Genomic DNA, 26,297 nt, shown 5'->3' on the forward strand with positions numbered 1-26,297 from the left:
GGAGAACAAGGAGGGTCCTGCTGAATCAGGAGGGCTGGGTTCCTGGCAGGATTTGCTCCGGTTTTCTTGTGCTCGAAAATCTCCGTAATAAGTTCCCATCGTGTCTCACCAGAAACGAATCTGACTAGTATCCATGAGGACACAGGTTCGATCCCTGGCCTTGCTCAGTGGGTTAAGGATCCAGCCTGGCTGTGATTGATTGATCTACACACAAATTGATCTGTGGCATAGATCACAGACATGACTTGGATCTGGCATTGCTGTGGCTGTGGTGTAGCCCACGGCTACAGCTCCAATTCGACCCCTAGCCTGGGAACCTCCATATGCCATGTTTGTGGCCCTAAAAAGACAAAAAAAAAAAAAAAAAGAAAAAAGAAAGAAAAGGAAAAAAATCTCCATAATTAAAAGTTAACATAAGCCCACAGTTCCTTGGGTATCTGCTGGGGCTATTCATTTCTGCGTGTATCAGAGAAGTTGTTTATTTTTTTATTTTATTTTATTTTTTGTCTTTTTGCCTTTTCTAAGGCCACTTCCACGGCATATGGAGATTCCCAGGCTAGGGGTCTAATCGGAGCTGTAGCCACTGGCCTACGCCAGAGCCACAACAACACGGGATCCGAGCCACGTCTGCGACCTACACCACAGCTCACGGCAACGCCAGATCCTTAACCCACTGAGCAAGGCCAGGGATTGAACCCGCAACCTCATGGTTCCTAGTCGGATTTGTTAACCACTGCGCCACGACGGGAACTCCCAGAGGAGTTTTTTAAATGAATCCAGAACTTGCTTGGGAGGGGGTACTTGTCAGGGAGACATTTCTCAAAGCTCCTACCTTCCCTACCTAGAATCCTCTCACGTGGTCACACAAACGTGATCCTCACACTCCCTGCCTAGACCCCTCTATGGCTCCCACCTTCCCTTCAGACAAAGGCTGAGTGCCCCTTCCATCTTCATCTCTCCTCGTTCCATGCTCACAGCTCTCCAAGAACATAGCATGTCCCCTTCTTGTGTCAATACTAAGTGGTGGCCCTGAGTGTCTGAGGGTCAGCCTCCATTCACCTGAGGACCACAAGGGAATTGAAATAGAGTTTTTGACTCACAAGTCCTGGTGGAGGATCACTGCATGCCTTGGGGGGCCCCTTGGGGAGGTCAAGGTGGGGGAGAGGTAGAGAAAGCTCACAGGACCTGGGGCACAGGGCTCTGAGGGGGGATGCTGTGGGGCCCCCCGCACTAAGGCCAGCTTTCTCAATTCATCCAAAAAAGAGCAGGATTTTGGTAAGTTCTGCAGGGAGGCCCTGGGGGAGGGGGCCGTTTATCAGTCTGACTTGGGTCTCTGAAGACTGTCATCAAAGACCACCTTTCACGAGGGGCAAGTGTCCATTCGAGGCTCTCACCAGCCTCTAGGCCACATCAAAGGCAGCTAAGGCCCCAATGCCATGTCAGGGCAACACTCCAGGCTCTCCTCCACAGGCCCTCTGCCGGCAGGCCTCTCCCAGCCACTGTGGCCTGCTTGTCCTGGGTCATTTGCCTTGCATCTGGCTTTGGGACCCTTCTTGAGAGCAGGAGTGGCATTTGGAGACTAGCACCACCATGCACAGCCCGCAGAAATGCTGACTCAGTAAATAACATCAGCTAACAACTCACAGCTGTTTACTGTGCATCGGTGAGACTTGTAAACAGTACAGGCCCGCATCCCCCCCACCCCCAACAGCCTAGAGGGACGGGTTGTTATGATGACCACATTACAGATACAGCCACTGGGGCTCAGAGAGGTTAGGCCACTAGCTTAAAGTCACCCAGTAGGGACCCAGCGCTGTCCCAGGGGTCTGGATCCCAAGGCCTCAAACCCTCTGCACTCCTGCTTGCCAGAAACCCAGGACTCCCCTCCCATTTCGGAGGGGACCCACCAGTCCAGGGCCACCCTTGAGGCTCCCGAGGCACCGGCCCGACTGCCAGTCCTGTACATCTCGTCAGAGAAAGGAGGAGAAAAGAGAAGAAATTAAAATTTTAATTTTAGAAATAATTATTGCCACCTAAGTGTTCCTGCTGGCTTTCCTAGGCCCTAGGGTGCAGAATGGGGAGAGCCATGGCCCCACCACACCCCCACCCAGAGGAACACCCGGGGACTAGGGAAGACCCACCCTCATCCCACCCAGGAGGGCTGGCAGCCACCTCCAGGCCCTCTGCTCCAGGTCCACAGCTCCCCCATCTGGGCCCATCCTCTACTCCCAGGGGGTTCATCTCCATGGCAACATCCCCATCATAACCTTGGCAACCAGGTACTACTGCCCCACCACCTGGGAGGCTGGAAACACTGGCTGTATCCCTTTCCCACGCCCACTTTGCCCACCATGGCAACATCCCACTTGGGGGCTCTGGGCTTGGAGGGGGCCACCCAGTGGCTGAGCACACCTCCCTCTCCCTGATAAATAAACGGGGACAGCAATGCCTACATGCACATCCCAGTTGGGTGCTGAGGACTTACTATGTGCTCAAGGGATATCATGGTGAGCAAGACGGGCATGGCCACTGCCCTCAGTGGGCTCCTTCTTGGGACAGAGAGCAGGGAGATGCCGGCCAAGCACAGAGAGGACAAGACAAGAGATTGGTTTCAGGGAGCAGGAGATGCTTTCCCACACAGACCCCCAGAAACCCACCTCCGGGGACAAAAGCGACAGCCTTCAACATCATTGCATCTTTCGTTCATTTAGCCAGTATTTACTGGACACCTACTCTGTGTCTACCGCAACCACAGCAGCAAAGAATGCAGGGCCCATGATAAACAGTATAAATCAGTAAATTACAGTGTCTTAATGGGGGAGAGTGGCAAGTAGGCAGAGTTGGGACAGAAGGAAGGGAGGGGTGGAGACGGGAGCCACCATCAGCCCGGCTGATGTCTGGGGAAATGGCAGGGCAAGTAGAAGCAACAGCCGTGCAAAGGTCCTGAGGCAGGAAGCGCCCCTCAGCCAGGCAGAGCCATCAAGTGCCCTGGTGTCTCCCTGTGTCATTAAGTGACCCTAGAAGATGGATAATATTCAGGTCCCCGTTTTACAGATTTGGAAACTGAGGCTGGAGGGGACTCTCCCACAGTCCCAAAGCCAGGAAGGGGCAGGACACAAGTTCAAACCCAAACCATCTCACAGGCCGCCTCCTGGGAAAAGCATCCCTGGCCCCCAGACCAGGTCAGGTACTGATTATTTGCTGAGTTTTCCACCCCCTTTTGTCATTATCTTCTGAGTCTCTTCCCCTGCAGGGTCTGTGGCTAACCCCTGCCACCTCTCCTCCCTCCAGTGCTTGACCTGGTACACAGTAGGTGCCCAATACGCACTCTCCTCCAAAAGCCCTGGGAGGCAGGTATCAGAGCTTCGTTTTACAGAAGGGAGACAGAAGCTCAGAGCTGGCAAATAACCGCCCTGAGGTCACACAGCCTCTGCCGCAGTGACTCCTCTGTACAGTCACTGGGCTGGCCATGGGGGTGGGAACCACAAGGGAGGGGAGCCCACGTCCTCCTGGACCTCTGCAGGCCAGGAAGAGATCCGCCCCCTTGTCCCCTGGGGACCTGGCCTGCAGCCTCCTGGGATGCAGTTTCTGGGCTTCTGGCCAACGCGACAGTCTGGGAACGGAGCCTGCTTGAGTCACAGGTGGCTGAGCTGATGCCAAGCCACCAAGGAAGCAGCCGGGTGGGCGCGGCAGGCGCGGAAGGCTGGGAGGCGGGTGAGACCAGCAAGGTTACACGCCTGGCCCCTAGGGTAGCCAGGCCCACCTTGAGACAAAGGACATCTCTGACCCTTGATATACTGGTCTGCGAAATGGGAATGTGTCCACCTGTAGCAGCGAGGCTGCAGCAAGCACATGAGGGCTCCTGTTTAGAATGCAGCCCCCAACACCTAGTAAGCGCTGGGTAATCCCGCTGGGTGTTACCGGCATGACGGCGAGGTGGGGGATGGATTCCCCCCCCCCCCGGCTGTCCTCTGCTACTAATACCCTCACCCCACACTGCAGTGACATCCTGCCTCCCACATCAGACTCCAGAGGGTGAACTCCCTACGGGGCCGATGCTGGGCTTGCCTTGTCCTGGGGATCCGGACATTCCAGTTCTGGTCCCCCTTCTGCTCTGGACTGTCTACCCTCAAGAACCACAATACCTCAGCCTTTTCACTCAACATTTAGTGATAATAGGACATCTGCTCTGATGAGATGCCTTTTTTTCTTTTTTGTGGCTGCACCCCGGCATGTGGAATTTCCTGGGCCAGGAACCTAACCCACACCACAGCAGTGACCCAAACAACTGCAGTGACAGGCCAGATCCTTAACTCTGAGCCACCAGGGAACTCCCAAGATGCTTTTTATCGGATGAGGTGGCCCCCCCTCCTATCTTGGGACTCACAAGCATGGGGGTTCCCAGGGCTCCCAAACCACCACTGTATATAAAAGTGAAAGAGCCATTCTTCCCACAAAGGTCCACTGAGTACTCTGCACACTGCGGCATGCCGGGCAGATAAACACAAGTGATTCCAAACCAGCCAAAAAGGATGAAGGGAAAGGCATTCTAGGCAGAGGGAAGGGAAGGGTGGAGGCCCTGAGACAGGCAGGAGCCTGGCACATTTGAGGAGGAGCTGGGGAGCAGCACTGGGAAGGAGTGAGGCGGAGGGTGGGAGAAAGGCATGGGTAGGGAAGATCCAGAAACATACACCAAGTGTAGACATGATCTGGAGAGAAACAGGGAGCTATAGTCAGTTCTGGAGGTCAACAGTGTAGCACCCTTTGGGCCCCTGTGGGGAATGGGCCTAGAGGGCTGGCTGGAACAGAAGAGGCTGGGACCGATGTCCAGGTGCCAGGTTGTGGGGGCCTGGACAGCGGGCATCGAGGAGGGGACAGGTCCCAAAGGGGCACAGATGCCGAGCCCCTCCTTCCTGCACCTCAGCCTCTTCAGGCCCACCAAGGCCATAGCCACGGGGGTCCTCACTCGCGCCAATGAGGGCGGGTGCGCACGAACCGCAAGCGCTCCGGGGGCCTGGACTCCCCTCCCCCGCCCGCCGCTCTGGCGCGCATCCGGCACCTGCGCGCACGTGTCATCGCGCCCCGCAGCCCCGCACACCTGCGGCCCGGGAGCCGCGCACCCCAGCCAACCGGCCGCGCGCATGGCCGAGCGCAGCCCGTCGCGCCGGGGCGGGCGGCGGCGGGCACGCGCCGCCGGGGGCGCGCACGGCGGACCCGGGAGGCGGCGGCGGTGGTGGCTCGTGTTGGCTCCGGGCGGCCCCCGCGCCGCAGCCCGCGCCGTGTCCGCGGCGGAGCCGCCCAGGTGAGTGGCCGCGCCGGGCCTGGCTACCCCTTTCCGCCTGCGCCCCGCAGCCTGCGCTCGCGGCCTCCCCCTTCCTCGCCCGGGGGGCACTCTTCCTGCGCGCCCCTTCTGGGGGCATTGCTTCTCGCCAGGCCCCCAGAGCTCCCCCTGGAAACTTTGGGGGGCTGCTGCCCATGATGTGGTCCCCCTGTCCCTCCCCTGGAGCGCCGAGGAGAGGGGAGCCAGGTGGGCGTCTCTCTGGGGCAGTGAGGACGCCTGGGGGAGATGCGTCCCCCCTCCGTGGGGAGGAAGAAGGGGGTATTGGCTGGGTCTAGTGATGGGGGACGGTGGGGATGCAAGCGTCAACCCTGAGCCTTTCTCTTCTACCCGCCACCGGGGTCTGGTCCAGCCTTGGGGGTGCCGAGCTGTCAGTGAGGTGAAGGAAGCGTTTGGGGTCCACACCTGGACCTGCTGCATCCCTGGGGCCAGGGACAGCCGGGTGAGAGAGATTGGGGGTGCAGCGCTGAGCCCCCTGCACCTTGGGCCTGAGTCCAAGCAGCAACAAGGATGGCGGGGCTTCTCTCCATCCTCTGAGTCTGGGCCTGAGTGTCCCCCAGGGACTCTAGGGCCTGGCCTGGGAGGCCACTGAGCCCCATTCAACAAGTTGAGGTGGGGGAGACAGCACCTTGTGCCTTGATCTGGGTGCAGGAAATGACCAGTTCCTTAATTTTAAGACTGCCTTACAACTGATTTTTTTCAACATGTGCCCTAGGCACTAACAGCACAGGTACCCCAGGCCCCAGCTCTGAGGAATCAGGACTTCTGAGGTTTGTGCCCGCGAGCCCACATTCTAAACAAGCAGCAGCCCCTGGGGAATCCATGTTTGTGCAGAGATGGTTGAGAACCTCTTGTTTCTGGTGGGGGCGTGGGGAGGGGGGTGTCTGCGGCACCATGGCAGCAGACAGAGGGACCATCTGGGGCTTGATATGTGTGTGCGGCGGGGGATACTTTCAGGGAAGGCAGGGCAATGAAACCTGGAGCAACCCAGGAGGGCTCCCTGGAGGGGGTATGGAGGCTGGGAAAGGGTTTGGGGTACGAGTGCCTGAAGGTGGAGGAAAAAGGGTCTCTGGATGAGGCCGATGGAGACCAGGTGCGTGCAGGCAGGGAGAGGTCTGGGGCCGTTGGACTGCCATGCTCCATTTCCCTCTGAGCCATCTGAGACAGGATCCAAGCTGGAAGACCCATGGGCCTACCCTGTAACCCCACCCCACCCCCAGTGCCGCCCCTCCACTGTCCCCAGATGGCCTGGGGTGATGAGAAGAGGCCACCCAACCATGGGGTGAGGGCTCAGAAGGGCTAAAGCCAGCCTTCCTCTGTTCTCTGCTTCTCCATTCTCTGTCCCAGCTAGTGACTTCCGGCAAAGAACAGTCCCCTCTGAGCTCCAAATTAGAAAGGGACATCAACATGGGATGTCATCACTCGAGGAGCATTCGCCCCAGGCCTGGTGCTGCTTGAGATGGATGCTGGGTTGGTGTGGGGCAGGCATCAGCATCCTCACCGTTGTGACAGCAGCTTGGCCTTGCACCCCTCAGCCTCAGTGTTCATCTGTAGAATGGAGGGGGCTGCTCCCAGCCACCCCCACATTACGCCCAGGATCTGCAGGTGCCTTGCTGAGTGGGAATATAAAGCCGATCTGAGGCATCAGCTTGACTTCTCTTCCCACAATGCTGTCATTCTTGGGCACCCCTGAGTCACCACCTAGTCAGCAGGTAGAGCGCCTCTCGGAAGAACTCACCAAGCAAAGCTTGCCCCAGGTGGGCTCACCCGGGCAAGCCGCCCACCACCACATGTCAATCCCAGGCCTCTGAAGAGGGCTCTCCAGCTGCCCTCCCTAGTCGGGGGCTCTGGAATTCAGCAGAAGGGAGCTGGCATTGGACCCCGGTTCAAATGTTGACTCTTAAGCTGAGTGATGCGAGGCGAGCCAGGGACCACTCTTATCCTCAGACTCTTTTTCTTCAAGGGGACTTCATTATTCCCACCCTCAGGGCTGGGCCAGGCTAGCGCCTGAGCAGCCATGGGCATTCGGAACATGGCTCTGGACCTAGAGGCCTCTCCTGCAAAGAGGACAGTCAAGGCTCCCCTGCTCAGGCTGGCAAGGAAAGTGGGTCAGGAGGCCCCCAGCCCCCAAAGGATTAAGAGGGCTAACGGCAGACGGAGGCTAATTAGGACTTAATGAATTGTCACGGATGAAAGTCCCTGGAGGGCCCAGATCTAGGACGCAGGACACACCAGTCTTGAAGGGGTCATAGTGTGTCCCCAAAAGCAGGCCTCTGCAGATGGGGGGTTCTTGTGGCTGGGCCCCACCTCAAAAGTCTGTCTAGAAGCTCGAATGGGGAGCGTTTGGGGTCCTGCCAAACCACGCTACCTGGCTCCTTCCAGACCAGCTGTGGTGGGGGATGTGGGCCCAGCTGCCAGCATCTGTTCCCCACCCTACAGCCTCCTTGTGGGTTCAGCTGCTGCACCCCCGGGGGGCCTGGCTCAGCCTTGCCCAAAGGACTGTTCAGCATCCCCTGCCCTGGGAGGGGACGGGAGGCAGAGTCCCATGCGGCCTGTGAGGAAGAAAGTGTGCTCAGAATAGATGGGGGAATGGGGGGTGGGGTGGGGTTGGGGCCTGGCCAGGAGGGAAAGAGGGCCTTGCTAGCAGGCCAGGAGCCCTGGGGCTGGACCGCCTCTGCTCCAGCAAGGCGTCACCCCGCCCCTCCCCAGCAGCCCCAGCCCCTCGGGTGAAGAACTTTATGCAAATTAGTCCAGAGCTGCCTGGGGAGAAGGGGAAGAGAGGTTTCCTTTCCCAGGTCCTGCCTGGATGGTCAGATGTTGGGCCCCTGCCCTGCATAGGTGGGTCCCTGCTCTCAGCTGATGCTGAATACAAACCCTGCAGGGCGCTCGGCCCCTCTGCCTTCCAGCCCCCAGAGCAGGCAAACAGCTCTATGGAGGCCTCTGCCCACTGCTGCTTCAAGACTGCAAAGACCCTGCATGAGTCTCCACCAATGGCCACAAACCTAGTGCTTCACACCACACACCCTGATGATCTCACAGCCCTGAGGTCAGAGGCCGAATGGGGCCTCTGGGCTAAAATCCAGGTGTGGGCGGGGCTGGTCCTTCCGGAGTCGGTTCCTGCCTTTTCCAGCTTCTGGAGGCACCACATCCCTGGCTCTCGGCCCCGTCCTCCATCCTCACAGCCAGCAGCGAGGCATCTCCCCTCTCTCTGCCTCTGACCCTCCTGCCTCCCTGTTATGAGGACCTGGTGATAACACTGGGCTCCCCGGCAAATCCAGAGTCACCTGTATCTCAGGGAGAACTGAACAACATCCTTAATTTCATCCTCCTTTGCCACATAAATTAGGTTCCAGGGATCAGGACATGGGTATCTTTGGAGGGGCCATTGTTCTGTGGACCCCAGACCCCACCTCCCCTGTTCTTTTTCCCTTAGCATTGCCCACATACAGCCTCTGTTTTACCTCTTTCTTCTGTTTATCATCCATAGATGAGTGGCAGAGATTCTGTCTGTATTGTTCAAAGCTATTTCTCTCAAGAACTAGAATAGCGCCTGGCACACAGAAGATGCCTGTTAAATGCTTGTTGAACGAATGAATAAATGAATGAATGGAGTTCCCATTGTGGCACAGCAGAAACAAATCCCACTAGCATCCATGCAGATGCAGGTTCGATCCCTGGCCTCCCTCAGTGGGTTAAGGACCCAGTGTTGCCGTGAGCTGTGGTGTAGGTCACAGACGCAGCTCAGATCCCAAGTTGCTGTGGCTGTGATGTGAGCCAGCAACTGCAGCCTTATTCTACCCCTAGCCTGGGAACTTCCATATGCCACAGGTGCAGCCCTAAAAATAATAGATAATAAGTAATAAATAAATAAATAGATGAGGTGACAGCTTGGCTGAGAGCAAAATGAGGCCTGGGACTCAGGGTGCCTGACCCTAGCCAGCACCCAGTGGAGACTTTTCTGGAAGGATCCCAGCTTATAAAGTACCATTCTGCTGACTTCTCACCTGCCCCTTCGTCAGCTGGGGCTGGTTGTTAGTCATGTCAGTCTCTTTTGCAGATGAGGAAACTGAGGCTCAAGGGGTTAAAAGTCTCTTCCAAGGCAGTCGGGTGGGTTTTAATGAGGACCAGGGAGTCCTTGTCCTGGCACTGAAGTTTCCCAGATTCTCTGCTTCATTCACTGTTTTGGTTTCTTTCTTTCTTTCTTTCTTTCTTTTTTTTTTTTTTGGCTTCACCTGCAACATGTGGAAGTTCTCAGGCCAGAGATCAAACCTGTGCCATAGCAGTGACCTGAGCCACACAGCAGTGACAATGCCAAGTCCTTAACTGCTAGGCCACCAGGGAACTCCCTCACTGGATATTCTTGGGCCCCCAGAGCACCCAGATCTGTGCTTGCTGGTGGCTGGGGGTAGAGAAAGGACTAATGTGGTCCCCGCCCTCACAACATCACTGTCCAGGCAGGAGACCCAAGTTTGCAGGCTCAGATGATGTAGGGTGACGGGGGCAGACCACACAAAACCAGACTCAGCTTCAAACTCCAACTCAGGTTCGTCATGCTCATACTCAGAATCCCCCCATCGCTCTCAGAATCAACACCCTGCTTGGTTCTGCCCTCGCCAATCCAACTCCCAGCCCCAAATGCAGGTGCACCCTGAACCCCCAGCCACTCCTCTGCCTGCCCTCCAAGCACCAGCCTACTTGCACCCCAAGGCCTTTGCCCTGGCGGGTCCTTCCACCCAAAGCACCATTTCCAGGACTTTCCCCTGGCTCGCTCCTGCCCACCTATCAGGTCTCAGCTCAGACAGGCCTTCCCAGCCACGCTGGACACAGCATCAGACCACAGCAGACCCCCGCTTTCCCCAAATGATCTATTTCCTAGCTGTGTCTTGCCTGCTCACCAACCCGACTCAATGCTCAGTGAGAGAAGCAGACACAGAGGGACATACAATATGTGACTCCATGGGTGGGAAACATTCAGCACAGGCACATCCGCCGACACAGAGACACAGCCACAGATGCAGAGAGTGGGTTCCTGGTTGTCAGGGGTTGGGGAGGGGATGCGAGCGGCTGCTGATGGGAATGGGACTTCTTTTTAGGGTGATGGAATGTTCTAGAATTAGATAGAAGTGATGGTTGCCCATATCTGTGGAAGTAGTAAAAAGCACTGGACATTTGAAATGGGATAGCAGTGCGCTGAGGAAGGCTGGGTGCCACTGCATCCCCAGGTCCTGAGCAGGGCCTGGCCCCCTCGAATGTAGCTGGGGAGCAGGATTCCACACACAGGTCAGCCCCCACCTCCCACCCACAGTGACCATGGCCACCCTGCTGAAGCTGCTGTGGCTGCCACTGTGGCTGTTGAGACTCTGTCTGTGGGGATTGACACCCATTCTCCTAGACTGAGCTGGGGCAGCCCTGCCCCTGTGGGATTTGCCCCTCACAGGGAGAAGAAACGGGAAGGTTCTCAGCCACTAGCTCCCCCATCTGAAAAATGGGGGCAGGCAGCCCTGGTGCTGTAGGGGGTCTGGGGACTCTGGGGTCTGGTCTGCCCTATGCTCAGCATGGGAAAGGCTCAGTCCACATGAGGAGGGAGTTTTCCGGCATCAGCAGCCACAGTGGGGACCCACCCCCAACATGGCTATACCTATAGCCCAGGAAGCGCCAAGCCCCCAAGCCTCATCCATAAGCCACCTGCCTGCTAACCTTGAGGCTCTGTCAAGGGCAGATCCAGGGTCTCACAGTTCAGCCCCACTGGCCCAGGGCAGGCTCCTGGGTCTGCAGAGCTGGCAGAAGCTGGGGTTCCATGAAGGACAGGCTCTCCCAACCCAACCCTGGGAGAGCCATGGAGAATAGGGGATGAGTCCTATGTTTGAGCCTTACATCTGCTTATCTCCTGCTGTGTGGCCCTTCCCTCTCTGGGCCTCTCCTGCCCCGTCCATAACACAAGCTGATAACCAGCCTGTTTCCTCCTGCTCTGTGCCCAACAACCTCAACAACAGGGCTCTTACCCAGTGATCCTGCCCCCAGAGGATTTGGGCAATGTCTGGGGACATCTGTGGTTGTCACAACGGCGCAGGGGGCGGGAAGAACTTCTGGCATCAAGTGGGCGGGGCCGGGGAGGCTGCTCCACCCCCCATAGCACCCAGGATAGATAGCCCTTCCCTGCAGAGAGTGCTCCAGCCCCAAAGATCAGTGGTGACAAGGGACCCTCATACATCTCCAGACCCATTCTGCAGGTGGGAACACTGAGGCCAGCAGGATGAGGGGTGTCTGTTGAATGCCAGGGTGTGAGCAGGAGCCTGTGCTGGTGGGGGGTTGGCGCTGGCCTGGCAGTGGCAGAGATGCACAGCGAGGTGGATCTGGGATATATTTGGAGGTGGAGCTGACAGCACCTGTGACAGATTGGCTGGGGGTGTAAGTGAGGCACTGCCAGGGGAGCGGTAAGGCTGGGACACTGCAGGGCCTCCTGCAGATGTCGGGGAGATGGCTGGGCCCCCAGGGCTGGTGCTCAGGAGAGGCACAAGATCAGCAGCCAGCAGCAAACAGATGGTCTTTAGTCCTGGGCGGACAGGACGCGAGGCCCCAGGAGGGTAGCAGGTTCCTGCTGGGGTGAAGAAAGGCAGGTGGGGACTTTGATGTCCCTGTGGGTGTCATCTCCCCCAAGGCCATGACCTCAAGGAAGAGGGAAGGGGCAGAGAAAGAAAGGTATAGAACCAACATCAGCCTGTCCACTGGGCCTCATTTTTTTTCTTTTCTTTTTTTTTTTTTTGCTTTTTAGGACAGCACCGCGGCATATGGAGGTTCCCAGGCTAGGGGTTGAATCAGAGCTGCCAGCTTACACCATAGCAAAGGCCACGCAGGATCCAAGCTGTGTCTGCGACCCACACCACAGCTCACAGCAATGCCGGATCCTTAACTCACTGAGTGAGGCCAGGGATCAAACCTACATCCTCATGGATACTAGTCAGATTCATTTCTGCTGAACCACAACGGGAACTCCCATTCAGCCTCATTTGATCATCCAGCCCAGCCCCAATGCACGGCCATTGCCATGGGCCTGCCCCACGCACCACTGAGCATGACTGGTGTTCTCACTGCCTCTTGGGAAATGGACCCAATGCCCTAAAAACTTCACGACAGAAGCAGGACCAGAATCCAGACCCCTACCTTAGTCCAGACCTGGGATTCTAGCTCTAACCCCATTGCAAGGCCCAGGCCTCCAGGCCAGGAGATAGTCCCAGAGAGGGTGACCAGCTTGCTCGAGGTGCCCAGCCCACGATCATACAAGAGTGACAGAGATGGAGGGTTACTCGGGCATCTCGGCTCAGTACTGCTCCCACCCCCCAGCCCTCTACCAAGACCACCCTCCTGCAAGCTCTCTGGCTTCCCAGCCCAGCGCAGAAGAATGAGTTGAGTGGGGCTTCTAGAAGCAGAGACAATTCCCCCTCTGCCCCCTAGCCTGCCTGGAACCAGACCTTCCCGCCTGGGAAGCCGGAACCCTAAGCGGGAGGCTTCAGAAGCTCCAGCTGCCAATGTGCCCAGCTGCCTCCGCCCCGCCCCCCCCCCCCCCGCCCCCTGCAGAGGAGATGACAGGGCTGTGCTGGGAGGAGAGGTTAGAGGTCATGATCTGGGTCACAGCTGGAGCGCCCCTGCTGGGCTCCAAGGACCAGCCATACTCTCATCCCAGGAGCAATTACAGTGTGAGAGCTCCCAGGATGCCCCAGGTCTCACTCTCTTTGACAGGCAAGGTCCAGAGAGGGCGTGTCTCTCCTCCGAGGTCACACAGTGCCTCAGAGCAGAGGACTGTGCCAGTCTTTCTGTGACTGTATCACAAGTAGCTATGCCCTGGCTGTCCTGACCTCTTGTCACCTGAGTACTTTGTTCTTTTCCACCTTCTGTGACAGTTGTTTTTAAAAAATTCTTCCAGCTTATCGAGTTCCCGTTGTGGCTCAGCAGAAATGAATCTGACTAGCATCCATTAGGATGCAGGTTCAATCCCTGGCCTCGCTCAGTGGGTTAAGGATCCGGCATTGCTGTGAACTGTGGTGTGTAGGTCGCAGACGCAGCTCAGATCTGAACTGCTGTGGCTGTGGTGTAGGCCTGCAGCTGTAGCTCTGATTGGACCCTTAGCCTGGGAACCTCCATATGCTGCGAGTGCAGCCCTAAAAAAGCAAAAACAAAAACAAAAACAAACACCTTCCAGCTTAAAAGAAACAGTTTAAGCTTTGAAAACATCCTCTTTCCTCTGCAGCGCATACCCCAGCCTCCTTGCCTGGACTGCTCAGTCCCGCTGCCCCATCTGCTAGGCTCCCTTTCTCCCTAAGTCTCCGTCCCTTCTCATTAACTAGATCATTGCAATCCTCTTGACACCTTCATCATCCTTTTCATGGATTTATTTTTCCCTGATTGTGGCCACCCGAGCTGGAAGAGAGTGTATTTACTCACCTTCTTTGTTATCTGTTGGCTCTGAGAAAGCTGACCTCTTTGTCTTGTGCACTCTGTGTCTGAAGCACGTGGAAAATGCCTGGCCTCGTGTTTGTTGACTGACTGATGGAGGGAATAAACCAGTGAGGGGAAACCAGAGTTACAGGGTCTCCACATGTGATGATAAAGACAGGTCCAGCAAAAACAGCAGAATTTTGTTTTAAATTCTAGCTGGAGGAACCGCCAGAACCATCTCTGGGCTCTGTTTGAAAAAACAATAATAAAAAATGAAAGGAGATGAGCAAGTGTTACAGGGTTGTCACCCAACTTCACCCTGGGACTGTCCCCTGCTACCTCTGACGCGCCGTGTGAGCCTGAGCTTTGAGCCTCAGTGTTTCCCTCTGTAAAGTAGGGGTGACTTGGGGACACCCCCCCGCCATGAGGTTATGGTGGGAATTAAATGGAACTATCCAGGTGGAGCCTTAGCACAGGGCTGGCCCAGAGCAGCAGCTGTTGTGGCATTTGCCATTTGGATGATGAGGGTGTTGTTTCCAGTCCAGGAAGAGAAACAGCTTTGAACAGGGGTTTAAATGGCCTTTCAGAGAGACTGGAGTGGGGGGACTTTAGGGAAGAGAGCCACCAGGGAAGTGACATTGGGGGTGAGACCCCCATAAAGTCGAGGAGTGAACAAGGGGGAACTAGTGGTCTAGGTGTTGCCCAGCACATGCAAAGGCCCTGGGGCAGGACCACACCTGGTGTGTTAGAGGAATGAGGAGGAAGCTGGAGGAGCTAGAGCAGAGTGGTGGGGGGAGGAGGGGATGGGGGCCTGAAGTTCTCTACCATAGGAAAAACAAATCAGGCAGCTCCCCCAACAAGGAGTCTGTCTGGGGACCTGAATGGTACATCCATTTCCTTCTTGGGGCAGCACCAGGGAGGGCCCAGCTCCACCACAGCAGGCTGCTGAGGAGCTGTCCCCGAGCCCTGGTTATGAACAGTTACCCCTGGACCACCAGGAGCAGCCCTGGCTGGACAATGACCTGGGAGTGACTCCAAGCCAGTTTAAGGGAGAAAGTTGCTAAGGCCCAAGAGGCAGCTGGACAGGGGACTGTCGGTATGGCTCTTCCGTGGCTCCTGGGACACAGCCTCCCTGCATGTTGTCCAGGGCAACCATATGGGAGAGAATGACCTAGAAAAAGAGCCTGGAAAGGGAGTTTGCCTCAGGGAAAGATTACGTTCCCTGCTATGCCCAGGTCTGGATTAAGGACAGCTGCAGTGGGAGGGCAAAGCCAGATGCCTCTCACTTCTGCTCTCTGCCTCCCCGATGGCCTCCCCAGCGGGGGGCAGGGAGCTAAGACATTGACCTCCTAGAGACCCAGGGTGCCTCGGCCACTCCTTTCCCACCACTCACAGTGCTGTGCCACAGGGCGTGGGAGTTCCCAGGTGTTTCTGTTTTATTTATTTACTTTATTTGTTTTCCCCCACGAATAGGATTGTGTTGTCTGTGATTGTATGGCAAACTTGATTCCCCCCTAGCCCGGCCCCCAGTCTCCCATGAAACTCAGTCATCTTTCCTTGTGGGTATACTGAAATCTCCCAGCATTCCATGATAACCAGGGATTATGGCTTCTTTGATCCCCTATTGATGGGCATTTAGGTTAGCTCCACTTTTTCCTCCATATAACTATACCTCAGCTTTCTTTCTCTATTAAGTACATATGAGCCTTCTTAATCCCATAACAGGCACAATGCAATTTATTTAACCAATCCCTGTTGATGGATACTAAGATTAGTTCTGGGTTTTTTCCCCCTCATATAATGGCATCTCCACTGTCTTTCTTCCTTGGTACATACAAGGTTCTCCCTGTATTCTACTATTCCACAGCAGACAAAGACCACAGTTTATTCAACTCATTCCCTCTTGATGGATATCTAGGTTAGTTCCAGTTTTTTGCTGTTCCAAACGACACTGCAGCAAACCTCCTTGTTCAGGCTGCTCTGCTCCCCTGTGTGAATTTTCCTCACAGATCTATGGATACTCATTTAGGTTTTTGTTTTTGTTTTTGTTTTTTTGGCCAGGCCCGTGGCATGCAAAATTTCCTGGGCCAGGGATGGAACCTGTATCACAGCAGTGATGCTGGATCCTTAACCCACTGAGCCACCAGGGAACTCACCATTTAGGTCTTGTATTAGTGTCTGAAGCTGCCATAACAAAATACCACAGAGTTGCTCAAAACAACAGAATTTTGGAGTTTCCTGGTGGCTCAGTAGTTAAGGATCTGGTGTTGTCACTTCTGTGGCTCTGGTTACAGCTGTGGCGTGGGTTTGATCTCTGGTCCAGGAACATCCATGTGCCTTTGGCACAGGCAAGAAGAAAAAAAATATGTATGGATATGCATGGATATATATAACAATAGAAATGTATTCTCTCTGTTCTGGTGGCCAGACATCTGAAATCAAGGTGTCATCAGGGCTGTGCTCCCTCCAGAGATTCAAGGGGTGGGTCCTTCTGTGCTTCCTCTAGCTCTTGGCTGTTACCGGCTGTCTTTGGTGTCCCTTAGCTCATAGACCTGTTGTCAAATGGCCACCTTCCCTGAGTATCTGCATCTGAATGTGCCCTTTTATAAGGATACCCACACTACTCCCCTGTGAACTCATCTTAACCTGATGACACCAGTAAAGTACAAATTCACCCCTCAGTTACACAGGATTCATCTCTAGCATTAAGCCGGCCTTTACTCAAGGCTCTGTGTGTGTTTGCTCTCACCTAAAACTCCCAAAAGGGCCCAGGAAGGCAGGAGCTGGGCCCGCAGATGTTTAGCAAATAAAGATCTACAGTCTGGGTCCCCGCTAACCCAGACCTATGGGAACAGGGAGGAAAAAGAGAGCAGGGATGTGCCCAGGAAAGTCGGGGGTTGCCTGGGGGCTTCGGCTGCTAAGATGCTGAGAATAGCTTCCTGGCCAAGGGAGCAGCACCTCCAGCTGCCATCTGGCTATTCCCTCCCCACCCCCACCCACCTCAACCCAGGATCTAGGCTGCAGCCCAGCAGAGTGTAGGGATGGAGGATGGAGAGCCAGCTGACTGCCAGGAGAAATGGAACAACTCAGAAGGTGCAGGTGCACAGGCCCAGGCATTCAGGCATCTGCTCCTCCCCCGCCACACCATCCAGCTTCTGTGACCTTCCAGTGCATCTCCCACTCCCCACCCCTACTCATTCCTCTCCCAGCCTTGCCAGCCACTCTGCCTCAGGGCCTTTGCATTGGCTTTTGCCCCAGCTTGAAACCTCTTTCACCGATATCCAATGATCAGGGAAGAGCCCTTCCCTGATCATTCTTTGGGTCTATATTAGCTTCCCATGTCCAGAAACAAAGAACCACAAATTGAGTGGCTTAAAGCAACAGAAATCTATGTTCTCACAGTTCCAGAGGCCAGAAGTCTGAAATCTAGGAGTCTCAGGGCCGTGTTCCTTCTGAAGGCTTCAAGAGAGGGTCTTTCCTGACTCTCTCAGCTTCTGGGGTCCCCTGGGCTTGTAGACACATCATTCTACCTCTGTCTTCGCATGCCTATTCCTTCTGTGTGCATCTACTTGTGAATCCAAATGTCCCTTTTGTTATAAACCCATTGGTCATTGGATTTAGGACCACTCTGATCCAATATAACTTCATCTCAACCCATCACATCTGCAAAGATGCTATTTCCAAATGAGGCCCCCTTCCCACATACTGGGGTTAGGACTTGGACATATCTTTTGGGGGAACACAATTCAACCCAGTGCAGTGTCTCAGCTCAAATGTCACCTGTCCCGGTCTGAAGTCATTTCCTCCATGGACCTGATCACCTGATCATCCATTCATGCTGCTTCCTTTCACCGTCCTTGGGTAGAGGCCCCCAGGAGAGAGATCACAGGTCCCAAAGTGGATAAACGCTTCTTGAGCACACTGCTAGAATGGGATGTGGGGGTGGGGTGGCAGGATGACGGGATGTAGTTGCTAACGCTGCCCTCTCCCCCAGGTGCCCACAAGGATGGTGGTGTGGCCCTAGGCCCAGGCTCCGCACCATGACCTGCTGGCTGTGTGTCCTGAGCCTGCAGCTCCTGCTCCTGCCTGCAGCCCCGCCCCCGGCCGGGGGCTGCCCGGCCCGCTGTGAGTGCACAGCGCAGACGCGTGCGGTGGCCTGTCCCCGGCGCCGACTGACCGCTGTGCCTGACGGCATCCCGGCCGAGACACGCCTCCTGGAGCTCAGCCGCAACCGCATCCGCTGCCTGAACCCGGGCGACCTGGCCGCCCTGCCGCTGCTGGAGGAGCTGGACCTGAGCGACAACGTGATCGCGCACGTGGAACCCGGCGCCTTCGCCAACCTGCCCCGCCTGCGCGAGCTGCGCCTCCGCGGCAACCTGCTCAAGCTCATCCCGCCTGGCGTCTTCACGCGCCTGGATAACCTTACGCTGCTGGACCTGAGTGAGAACAAATTGGTCATCCTCCTGGACTACACCTTCCAGGACCTGCGCAGCCTCCGCCGGCTGGAGGTGGGCGACAACGACCTGGTGTTCATCTCACGCCGGGCCTTCGCGGGGCTGCTGGCCCTCGAGGAGCTGACCCTGGAGCGTTGCAACCTGACGGCGCTGTCGGGCGAGTCGCTGGGCCACCTGCGGGGCCTGGGCGCCCTGCGGCTGCGGCACCTGGCTATCGCCGCCCTGGAGGACCAAAACTTCCAGAGGCTCCCGGGGCTACTGCACCTGGAGATCGACAACTGGCCACTGCTGGAGGAGGTGGCCGCCGGCAGCCTGCGGGGTCTCAACCTGTCCTCGCTATCGGTCACTCACACCAACATCACCGCCGTGCCAGCTGCCGCCCTGCGCCACCAGGCCCACCTCACCTGCCTCAATCTGTCGCACAACCCCATCAGCACGGTGCCGCGCGGATCCTTCCGTGACCTGGTGCGCCTGCGCGAGCTGCACCTGGCTGGAGCTCTACTGGCGGTGGTGGAGCCGCAGGCCTTCCTGGGGCTTCGGCAGATACGCCTGCTCAACCTCTCCAACAACCTGCTGTCCACGCTAGAGGAGAGCACCTTCCACTCTGTCAACACGCTGGAGACGCTGCGTGTGGACGGGAACCCGCTGGCCTGCGACTGCCGCCTGCTCTGGATCGTACAGCGCCGCAAGACCCTCAACTTTGACGGCCGCCTGCCCGCCTGCGCCACCCCAGCCGAGGTCCGTGGCGATGCGCTGCGCAACCTGCCAGACTCAGTGCTCTTCGAGTACTTCGTGTGCCGCAAGCCCAAGATCCGCGAGCGGCGGCTGCAGCACGTCACGGCGGCCGCGGGCGACGACGTACGCTTCCAGTGCCGCGCCGAAGGCGAGCCAGCTCCCACCGTGGCCTGGGTGACGCCACGGCACCGCGCGGTGACCGCCACCAGTGCCGGCCGGGCGCGCGTGCTGCCGGGCGGCACGCTGCAGATCCGGGATGCGCAGCCCGGGGACAGCGGCACTTACACGTGTGTGGCCAGCAACGCGGGTGGCAACGACACCTACTTCGCCACACTGAGCGTGCAACCTGAGCCGGCCACCAACCGGACCCTGGGTGAGGGCCGCAACGACACGCAGGCGGCTATGCGCTTCCCGCTGGACCTCACCACCATTCTGGTGTCCACCGCCATGGGCTGCATCACCTTCCTGGGCGTCGTCCTCTTCTGCTTCCTGCTGCTCTTCGTGTGGAGCCGTGGCCGCGGGCAGCACAAGAACAACTTCTCCGTGGAGTACTCCTTCCGTAAGGTGGACGGGCCGGCCGCGGCCGCGGGCCAGGGCGGCGCCCGCAAGTTCAACATGAAGATGATCTGAGCGGCCCCCGGACAGCTTCCCGGACCCCGGCTGCTGGGCCTGGGCTGGAGGCTGCGTCTCTGTCCATGTCCATGCCAGCCCATTGCTGGCCGTGTGCCGACCATGACCACCTATGCATTTCCCATAGGGGGCGGCCACAAGCCGGCTCCTAGCAGAACTTCCCCTTTTTTGTAGAGACCCAACCACAGGACTGTTTTTTTCATCAGGATGCATCTTTTGCAGAGTTTCTCAAGTATTTTGTAAGGGTTTCACCCTGTCTTCCTGCCCCTGGTGTGTTCTCTGAGCAGAGTGGGGGTGGGTGGGTCTCAGAGACTCAGGGGCCTCACCATAAACAGCTCACACCTGGTGGAGATGGTCTACACCTGGGATTCCACGGAAGGCTGCCTGCCCCCAGGCCAGGGCTCGTGAAAGCCTGCACCATTCACACCTGGATGCCCCCCCACACACACAGCACACACTTATGCAACTCTGGGACATACCACCAGACACACAGCCCCAGAGTGGAACACACACACACACACCTCACACCCAGCTGACACTAGGAAGGTGCCCTGAGCTCCAGAGATCACTGCAAGTACGCAAGGCTCACGGGAGAGCACAACCCACCCCCGGGACAGGCAGCTCACACCTGTGACACACCCAGCTCACACCACACAGTCAGCTCACACCAGGCCCCGCTCAGCTGGCCATCTTGGGACAGATCTCAGGGGCTGGGCTAGGGTCTCACCGAGCAGATCAGGCCCACCCTGAAGGGGTCCAGCACACAGGATGGTCCCTGACCCGCTGACCCAGGCCCCTGCTTCCAGACTCCCTCTCCCCAGGACCTGCTGGCTCACTAGGAGAAGCCATTTCCCCAGCTCCTCCCACCAGCCCTTCCAGCTGCCACTTGCTCCCCAAGCCCTCACCACACAGGAGGGACAGCTGTCCTGGCCCCTGGCCCAGGAGCATAACTTCCACGGTGTCCCTCTTCAGCAGGCAGTTGGAGTGATCTTCAGTCCTGAGTCTGACCCATCCCTGTCCAGCCCTGTGGCCCACTGCTCACCTCCAGAAGGAGACCAGAGCATGGATGGTTCTCCAGGTCCCTGTATTGTGCATGGCAGGGGCAGTGATGGGGAGCAAGGGCAGGACAGGAGGTCAAGGTACAGAGAGGCCTGGACCTGGGTCATTGGGAGAAGGTGACAGAGACAGCTTTGTCTCTGCACCTTTGAGGCCGATCTAGGGCCAAAGAGTAGGGGATCACAGACAGATTTTACCTCAGGTGAAAGAGCTTCCACAAGATCATGGCCCTGTTGCTCTACAGATAGTGAGTACCCTGTCACTGAGGGTATGCAAGCAGGAGCTGAGGTTTTGCAGAAGTATTCAGACACCAGATGGGACCATCCATGACCCTGCCTCCCCCAGCCTGGTCTTTGCCCCGACTCTCTACCTCGGCCAGACCACAGTTAGGGCATCACCAGGGGGGAAGGACACAGAAAATATTGTGGGGCCAGAGCTGGGCTGGAAGGGAGCTTGGTTCTGACCAGGAGATTAGACAGGATTCTCAAGGACCTCATATCATAGGAAGGCTCAAAGCCAGCTCCGCTCCTGCCCAGTCGTATAATTTTAGTTGGTGACTAAGGATCACCTGGACCATTGATATCCGTGTCTATAAAATGGGTCTGAGGGTAAAGCTTGGTGATTGACTGGGAGTCTGGGTCCCTTGAGAATTTTCTGAGATGAGCCAGAGGGAAAGCTGTCAACCCTGGAAGTTTTGAGCAAAGGAGTCATACAAAATTGGAAAGGGGACACTGGCTATTCTCCCTGAGCTGGAAACATCGAGAGCCTTGGTCCTGTCCCCACAATGGGCACATGGGCCAACGGGGCTGACCGCAGTCAGCCAGGGGTGGGGACTCCCCAGCCCCATTCACAGCAGGATGTGAGTGAGGACCAAAGGGGATGTCCAGCAGTCCTGTACTCTACCTGCATCGAACAGAATGGACTAGTTTTTTCCCCTGAACATCCTCCTGACCTTGGTTGCCCTGACAACCCAGAGGGCCCCTCAAAATGACATCCAAGTGCCTTTAGCATCATCCAGATGGGAGAGAGGTCTTAGCAGTGTTAGGACTTAGAGAACGTCATGAATTGGGATCTCCCAGCCCCTTCTGCTGCCCCGTCCCAAAACGAACCAAGCCCCCCAAGCCCCTACCCTGCTGTGTTTGATTTGAATCCAATAAAAATGAAACCAATTTAATAACAAATGTCAGCGTTTAAAACAAAAATTCCCCTGGGAGAAGTGGGGGGAGAAGTAGGGGCTGCTGGGCTCCCTGAGGGAGCTACTTGCTTCAGCCCCAAAGCTGAATGCCCCAAGTCATGGAGAATGACCCATGTGATAACATTAGAGGCCACACTTCAGGTACCCATGCTGTTCCCAGTGCTGTTCCCATGCTGCCTATCTTAACTCCTTTTATGCAGATGATGACACTGTGAGCTGGGTCCTGTTAGGATCCCATTTTACATATAGGCAAAGGGAGGGTTAGCGGCTGCCCAGAGTGCCCAACCAAGGAGAGGCAGGGTGTGAACTGGGCTGTCAGGGAAACTCTGGCCCCAGGCTCTTTCCAGGGACAGAGCCAGCAGCAGGGAAGAAAGGAGAAACAAGGTGCAGAACCACGCTTTCCCACTGCCTCTGAAGGCCTGTGCTCTTTCTGGAAGGAAGTAGACCAAGGCAAGGCCATCAGCCATGGCCAAGGGCAGTCCCAGGGTCACTCTCCATGCCTTGGTTTCCCTATTGAAACATGAGAGGAAGCTTCCTTCCTGCCCCACAGGAGACAGATGCAGGGTAGGGACATGTTGAGGGCTGTGGGCAACCCTTTGGAGCCTCCTTTCCCCTATTCCTCCTGCAGCAAAAGCAGGTGAAAGATTGTCTCATGTGGCTTGGTTTCGCCATCCACAGGGCTGCCTGAGTCCCTGGTTCAGATCAGGTACAAGATCCAGGATTCTCTGAACCCTGTCTTATTCTTGGGATGCAGCTGAGAGGTCCTCTTTCCTTGGGTGGCCAAGGGCAGCTGAAGGGGGACCTGTCCTGTTGGTGGCCAGAAGCCCCCAAGGCGGGGCCCCTCAGAAGGGTCTGTGTCCTCCATGCTATGGGGCCTGGGGGAAGTCACTGCCCCTCTCTGTGCCCTGTGTTCATCTATAATTAGAGGGTTATGGTCCTCTTTTATGCAGGGAACAACTTATGAGCTTCCTATGGCTGCTGTAACAAACTTAGTGGCTTACAACAACTGAGATTGTGGATTGTTCAGCAACTCTGGAGCTCAAAAGTCTAAAACACATCAGCAGCCGGCTCCTCTGGAGGCTCCAGGGAAGTCACTTCCTCCTTTCCCAGCTTCTGGAGGTGCTGCATCCCTGCCTCACAGCCCCTTCCTCAATCCTCACAGCTAGCAGTGAGGCATCTCCCATCTCTCTCTGCCTCTGACCCCCGCCTTCCTCTTACGAGGAACTTGTGACACCACTGGGCCCCTGGGGAATCCAGGGTCCTCCCCATCCTCATCTAATCAATCAGCACCTTACTTCCCCCCTTCCCCTGCCCCGCCGTGTAACACTCACAGGTTCTGGATGAACGTCTTTAGGGGCTGGAACTCCACGTGCCCCCCTAAGGTAGGGGGTGGCCAGGCGGGGACGATACAGGCACCGCTGTTTGGGGTGAGATGAGGTGAGCGGTCCCCATTTTGTGGCCTCGGAGGAGGGCTGTCCACTGGGGCTCTGGGGGTCGCGGAGGAGATGTCAGCTGGTAACTCTGCTCTCCTCCCCCATAGAGGGCCCCCCACCTCTCCAGGAGGGCCATCTTGAGGCAGGCAGGAGGTCCCCACCACCGGCTGCCCGCGACCCTACCCGTCCCGGGTGGAGAAGTCCCCTGGGATGTCATCACTTGTCCCTGCCTGGCCCCTCTCCCTAACCCCCATTCCAGCCCAGGGTGAGGTGAGTAGGCACTGACCTGGGGCACAAAATGTAAAGGGGTGCCCAGAACGCAGTCATCGAGATCAGGATTCTAGGGAGTTAACGTTTTGTAACCTGGCTAGTAACCATGAGGTCTCCGGTTCAATCTCTGGCCTTGTTGACTGGGTTAAGGATCCAGGGTTGCCATGAGCTGTGGTGTAGGTTTCAGATGCAGCTTGGATCTGGTGTTGCTGTGGCTGTGGCATAGGTGGGCAACTGCAGCTACAGTTTGATCTCTAGCCTAGAAACTTCCATATGCCTTGAGTGTGGCCCTAAAAAAAAGGAAGGAATAAAAAGACCAATATTCTATAAATGATATCAGTTCATGCTCCAAGTTCACAATGGATAAAATATCAACCTTTTTAAAATTTTTTTGGCCTCACCCATGGCATGCAGAAGCCAGGGATAGAGCCCACAGCACAGCAGTGACCCAAGCCACAGCAGTGACAACTGCTGGATCCTTAACCCAATGAGACACTAGAGAAGTCCCAAAGCCTTTTGAATAAAGACAGGATCCACCTTGCCCTGGCATGACCCTTCCTCACTCTCAACACCCTAATCCTGGCCCTGGTTCCAATAAAACTTTATTTACAAAAACAGCCAGTCAGCCCAGGGGCCATAGTTTGCAAATAAGATTTTTAAAAAACATAAAGAGTTCCCACTGTGGCTCAGCAGTTAGTGAACTTGACTAGCATTCATGAAGACGCGGGTTCAATCGATCCCTGGCTTTGCTCAGTGGGTTAAGGATCCGGCATTGCCGTGAGCTGTGGTATAGGCCAGCGGCTTCAGCTCTGATTGGACCCCCTAGCCTGGGAACCTCCATATGCCTTGGGGTTGTGGCCCTAAGAAGACAAAATACAAAAGAAAAAAATATATATATATATATTACATTAAGGAGTTCCTTTCGTGGCTCAGTGATTAATGAACCTGACTAGGATCCATGAGGATGAGGGTTCAATCCCTGGCCTTGCTCAGTGGATTAAGGATCCAGCCTTGCCGTGAGCTGTGGTGTAGATGGCAGACGCGGCTGGAATCTGGCATTGTTGTGGATGTGGTGTAGGCCAGCAGCTGCAGCTCTAATTTGACCCCTAGCCTGGAACCTCCATATGCCTCAGGTGTGGCCTTAAAGAGAAAAAATTAAAAAGAATTCATAGTTGGCAAGAGTTTGAGCAGAGGCCACTTCCTTAGCACCTCTGGTCCCTTCTCTTCCACACAGAACAGCCCAGGAATTGTGGAATCCTTGTCCGGTATAATTTGCAGACTCTTTCTCAAGCCCACCATCCTCCCATTGCATGATTTTGAAGTCCACCAAAATCATAGGCAGCCTCATGGACTAAGGACAGAGAGTATAAATTCTGTGAATTACAGAAGCTGAGTGCTGGGAAAGAAAAAATATTGAATCAAGTTACGGACCCTCATTCTGGAAACGCTGGGAGTGTCGCCCAAAACGCAGGAGGACACCCACTTGGAGGACTCCATGAGGCAAGTCTGTCTCCTTTCCCACGCCCAGGGTCATCCAGCAACAGCCCGTGAATGCCCCCCAGCCCAGCCTGGACCTGCTGTGTGATCCTGTGTGGACTACAGCCCTCTCTGGACTCACTGCCCTTGAGGGAAATGAGAGGGGGCCAAGGAAGAACCTGAGCGTGAAAGATGCTCAAACTACAAAGCAAAAATGTCTGCATCTGCAGTGATTTCTTGGGTCGTCATTACAGTGGGGGAGGGGCTGTGTTTGCAGCTAGGTTGTCTTTCCTGACAGCAGCCCAGCAGGGTGATCCTTAGGCCCCCAAACAGTGGTTTTTTTGTTTTTTTGTTTTTGCTTTTTAGGGCCACACCTGCTACATATGGAGGTTCCCAGGCTGGGGGTCTAATCGGAGCTACAGCTGCCAGCCTATGCCACAGCCATAGCCACAGCCACAGCAATGCCAGATCCGAGCCACGTCTGCAACCTACATTTCAGCTCATAGCAATGCCAGATCCTTAACCCACTGAGCGAGGCCAGGGATCGAACCCACAATCTCATGTTCCTAGTCGGATTCGTTTCTGCTGTGCCACAAATGGAACTCCCCAAACAGTTTGGACACTGTGTGCTTAAGCTAGAATTTCACACTGCCTGGTTTTCCCAGGTTTTTACCATTCTTGATTTTCCATGTATGGTAATTCTTTTTGGTCACACCTGCCAACATGTGGAAGTTTCCAGGGCAGGGATCAAACCTGTGCCACTGCAGCCACCTGATCTGCTGCAGTGACAACGATGGATCCTTAACCTACTGATCCACCAGGGAATTCTCCAGTATGGTAAATCTATCTCAAATGTTTTTTTCTTTTTTTTTTTTTTGGTTTTTAGGGCTCCACCTGTGGCATATGGAAGTTCCCAGGCGAGGGATCAAATTGGAGCTGCAGTTGCTGGCCTACACCACAGCCACAGCAATGGGGATCTGAGCCACATCTGCACCACAGCTCATGGCAAAGCTGGATACTTAACACACTGACCGAGACCAGGGACCGAACCCACATCGTTATGAATGCCAGTCGGGTTCATTTCCACTGAGCCACAGCAGGAACTCCTCAAATGTCTTTCTTTCTTTTCTTTTCTTTCTTTTTTTTTTCTTTTTTTTTCTTTTTCTTTCTTTCTTTTTTTTTTTTTTGCCTTTTTAGGGCCATTCCCGTAGCATATGGAGGTTCCCAGTCTAGGGGTCAAATTGGAGCTATAGCTGCCAGCTTACTCCAGAACCACA

The 26,297-nt window shown here is 55.8% G+C and overlaps 1 protein-coding gene across 1 annotated transcript; it reads left to right on the plus strand.

The window, feature by feature from the left end:
- The first annotated feature begins 5,262 nt into the window (after positions 1–5,262).
- Positions 5,263–21,802, plus strand: LINGO3 (leucine rich repeat and Ig domain containing 3). Its single transcript, XM_047777623.1, has 2 exons — positions 5,263–5,302; positions 17,766–21,802. Exon 2 carries the CDS (start codon positions 17,812–17,814, stop codon positions 19,588–19,590), a length of 1,779 nt encoding a protein of 592 aa, XP_047633579.1. The 5' UTR covers positions 5,263–5,302; positions 17,766–17,811; the 3' UTR covers positions 19,591–21,802.
- Positions 21,803–26,297: the final 4,495 nt, after the last annotated feature.

The sequence above is a fragment of the Phacochoerus africanus genome, chromosome 4 (assembly GCF_016906955.1).
Source record: "Phacochoerus africanus isolate WHEZ1 chromosome 4, ROS_Pafr_v1, whole genome shotgun sequence".
NCBI lineage: Eukaryota > Metazoa > Chordata > Mammalia > Artiodactyla > Suidae > Phacochoerus > Phacochoerus africanus.

What these genes read in the sequence shown, in the direction of transcription:
- LINGO3 (XM_047777623.1), top strand. Translation starts at nt 17,812, where the DNA reads ATGACCTGCTGGCTGTGTGTCCTGAGCCTGCAGCTCCTGCTCCTGCCT.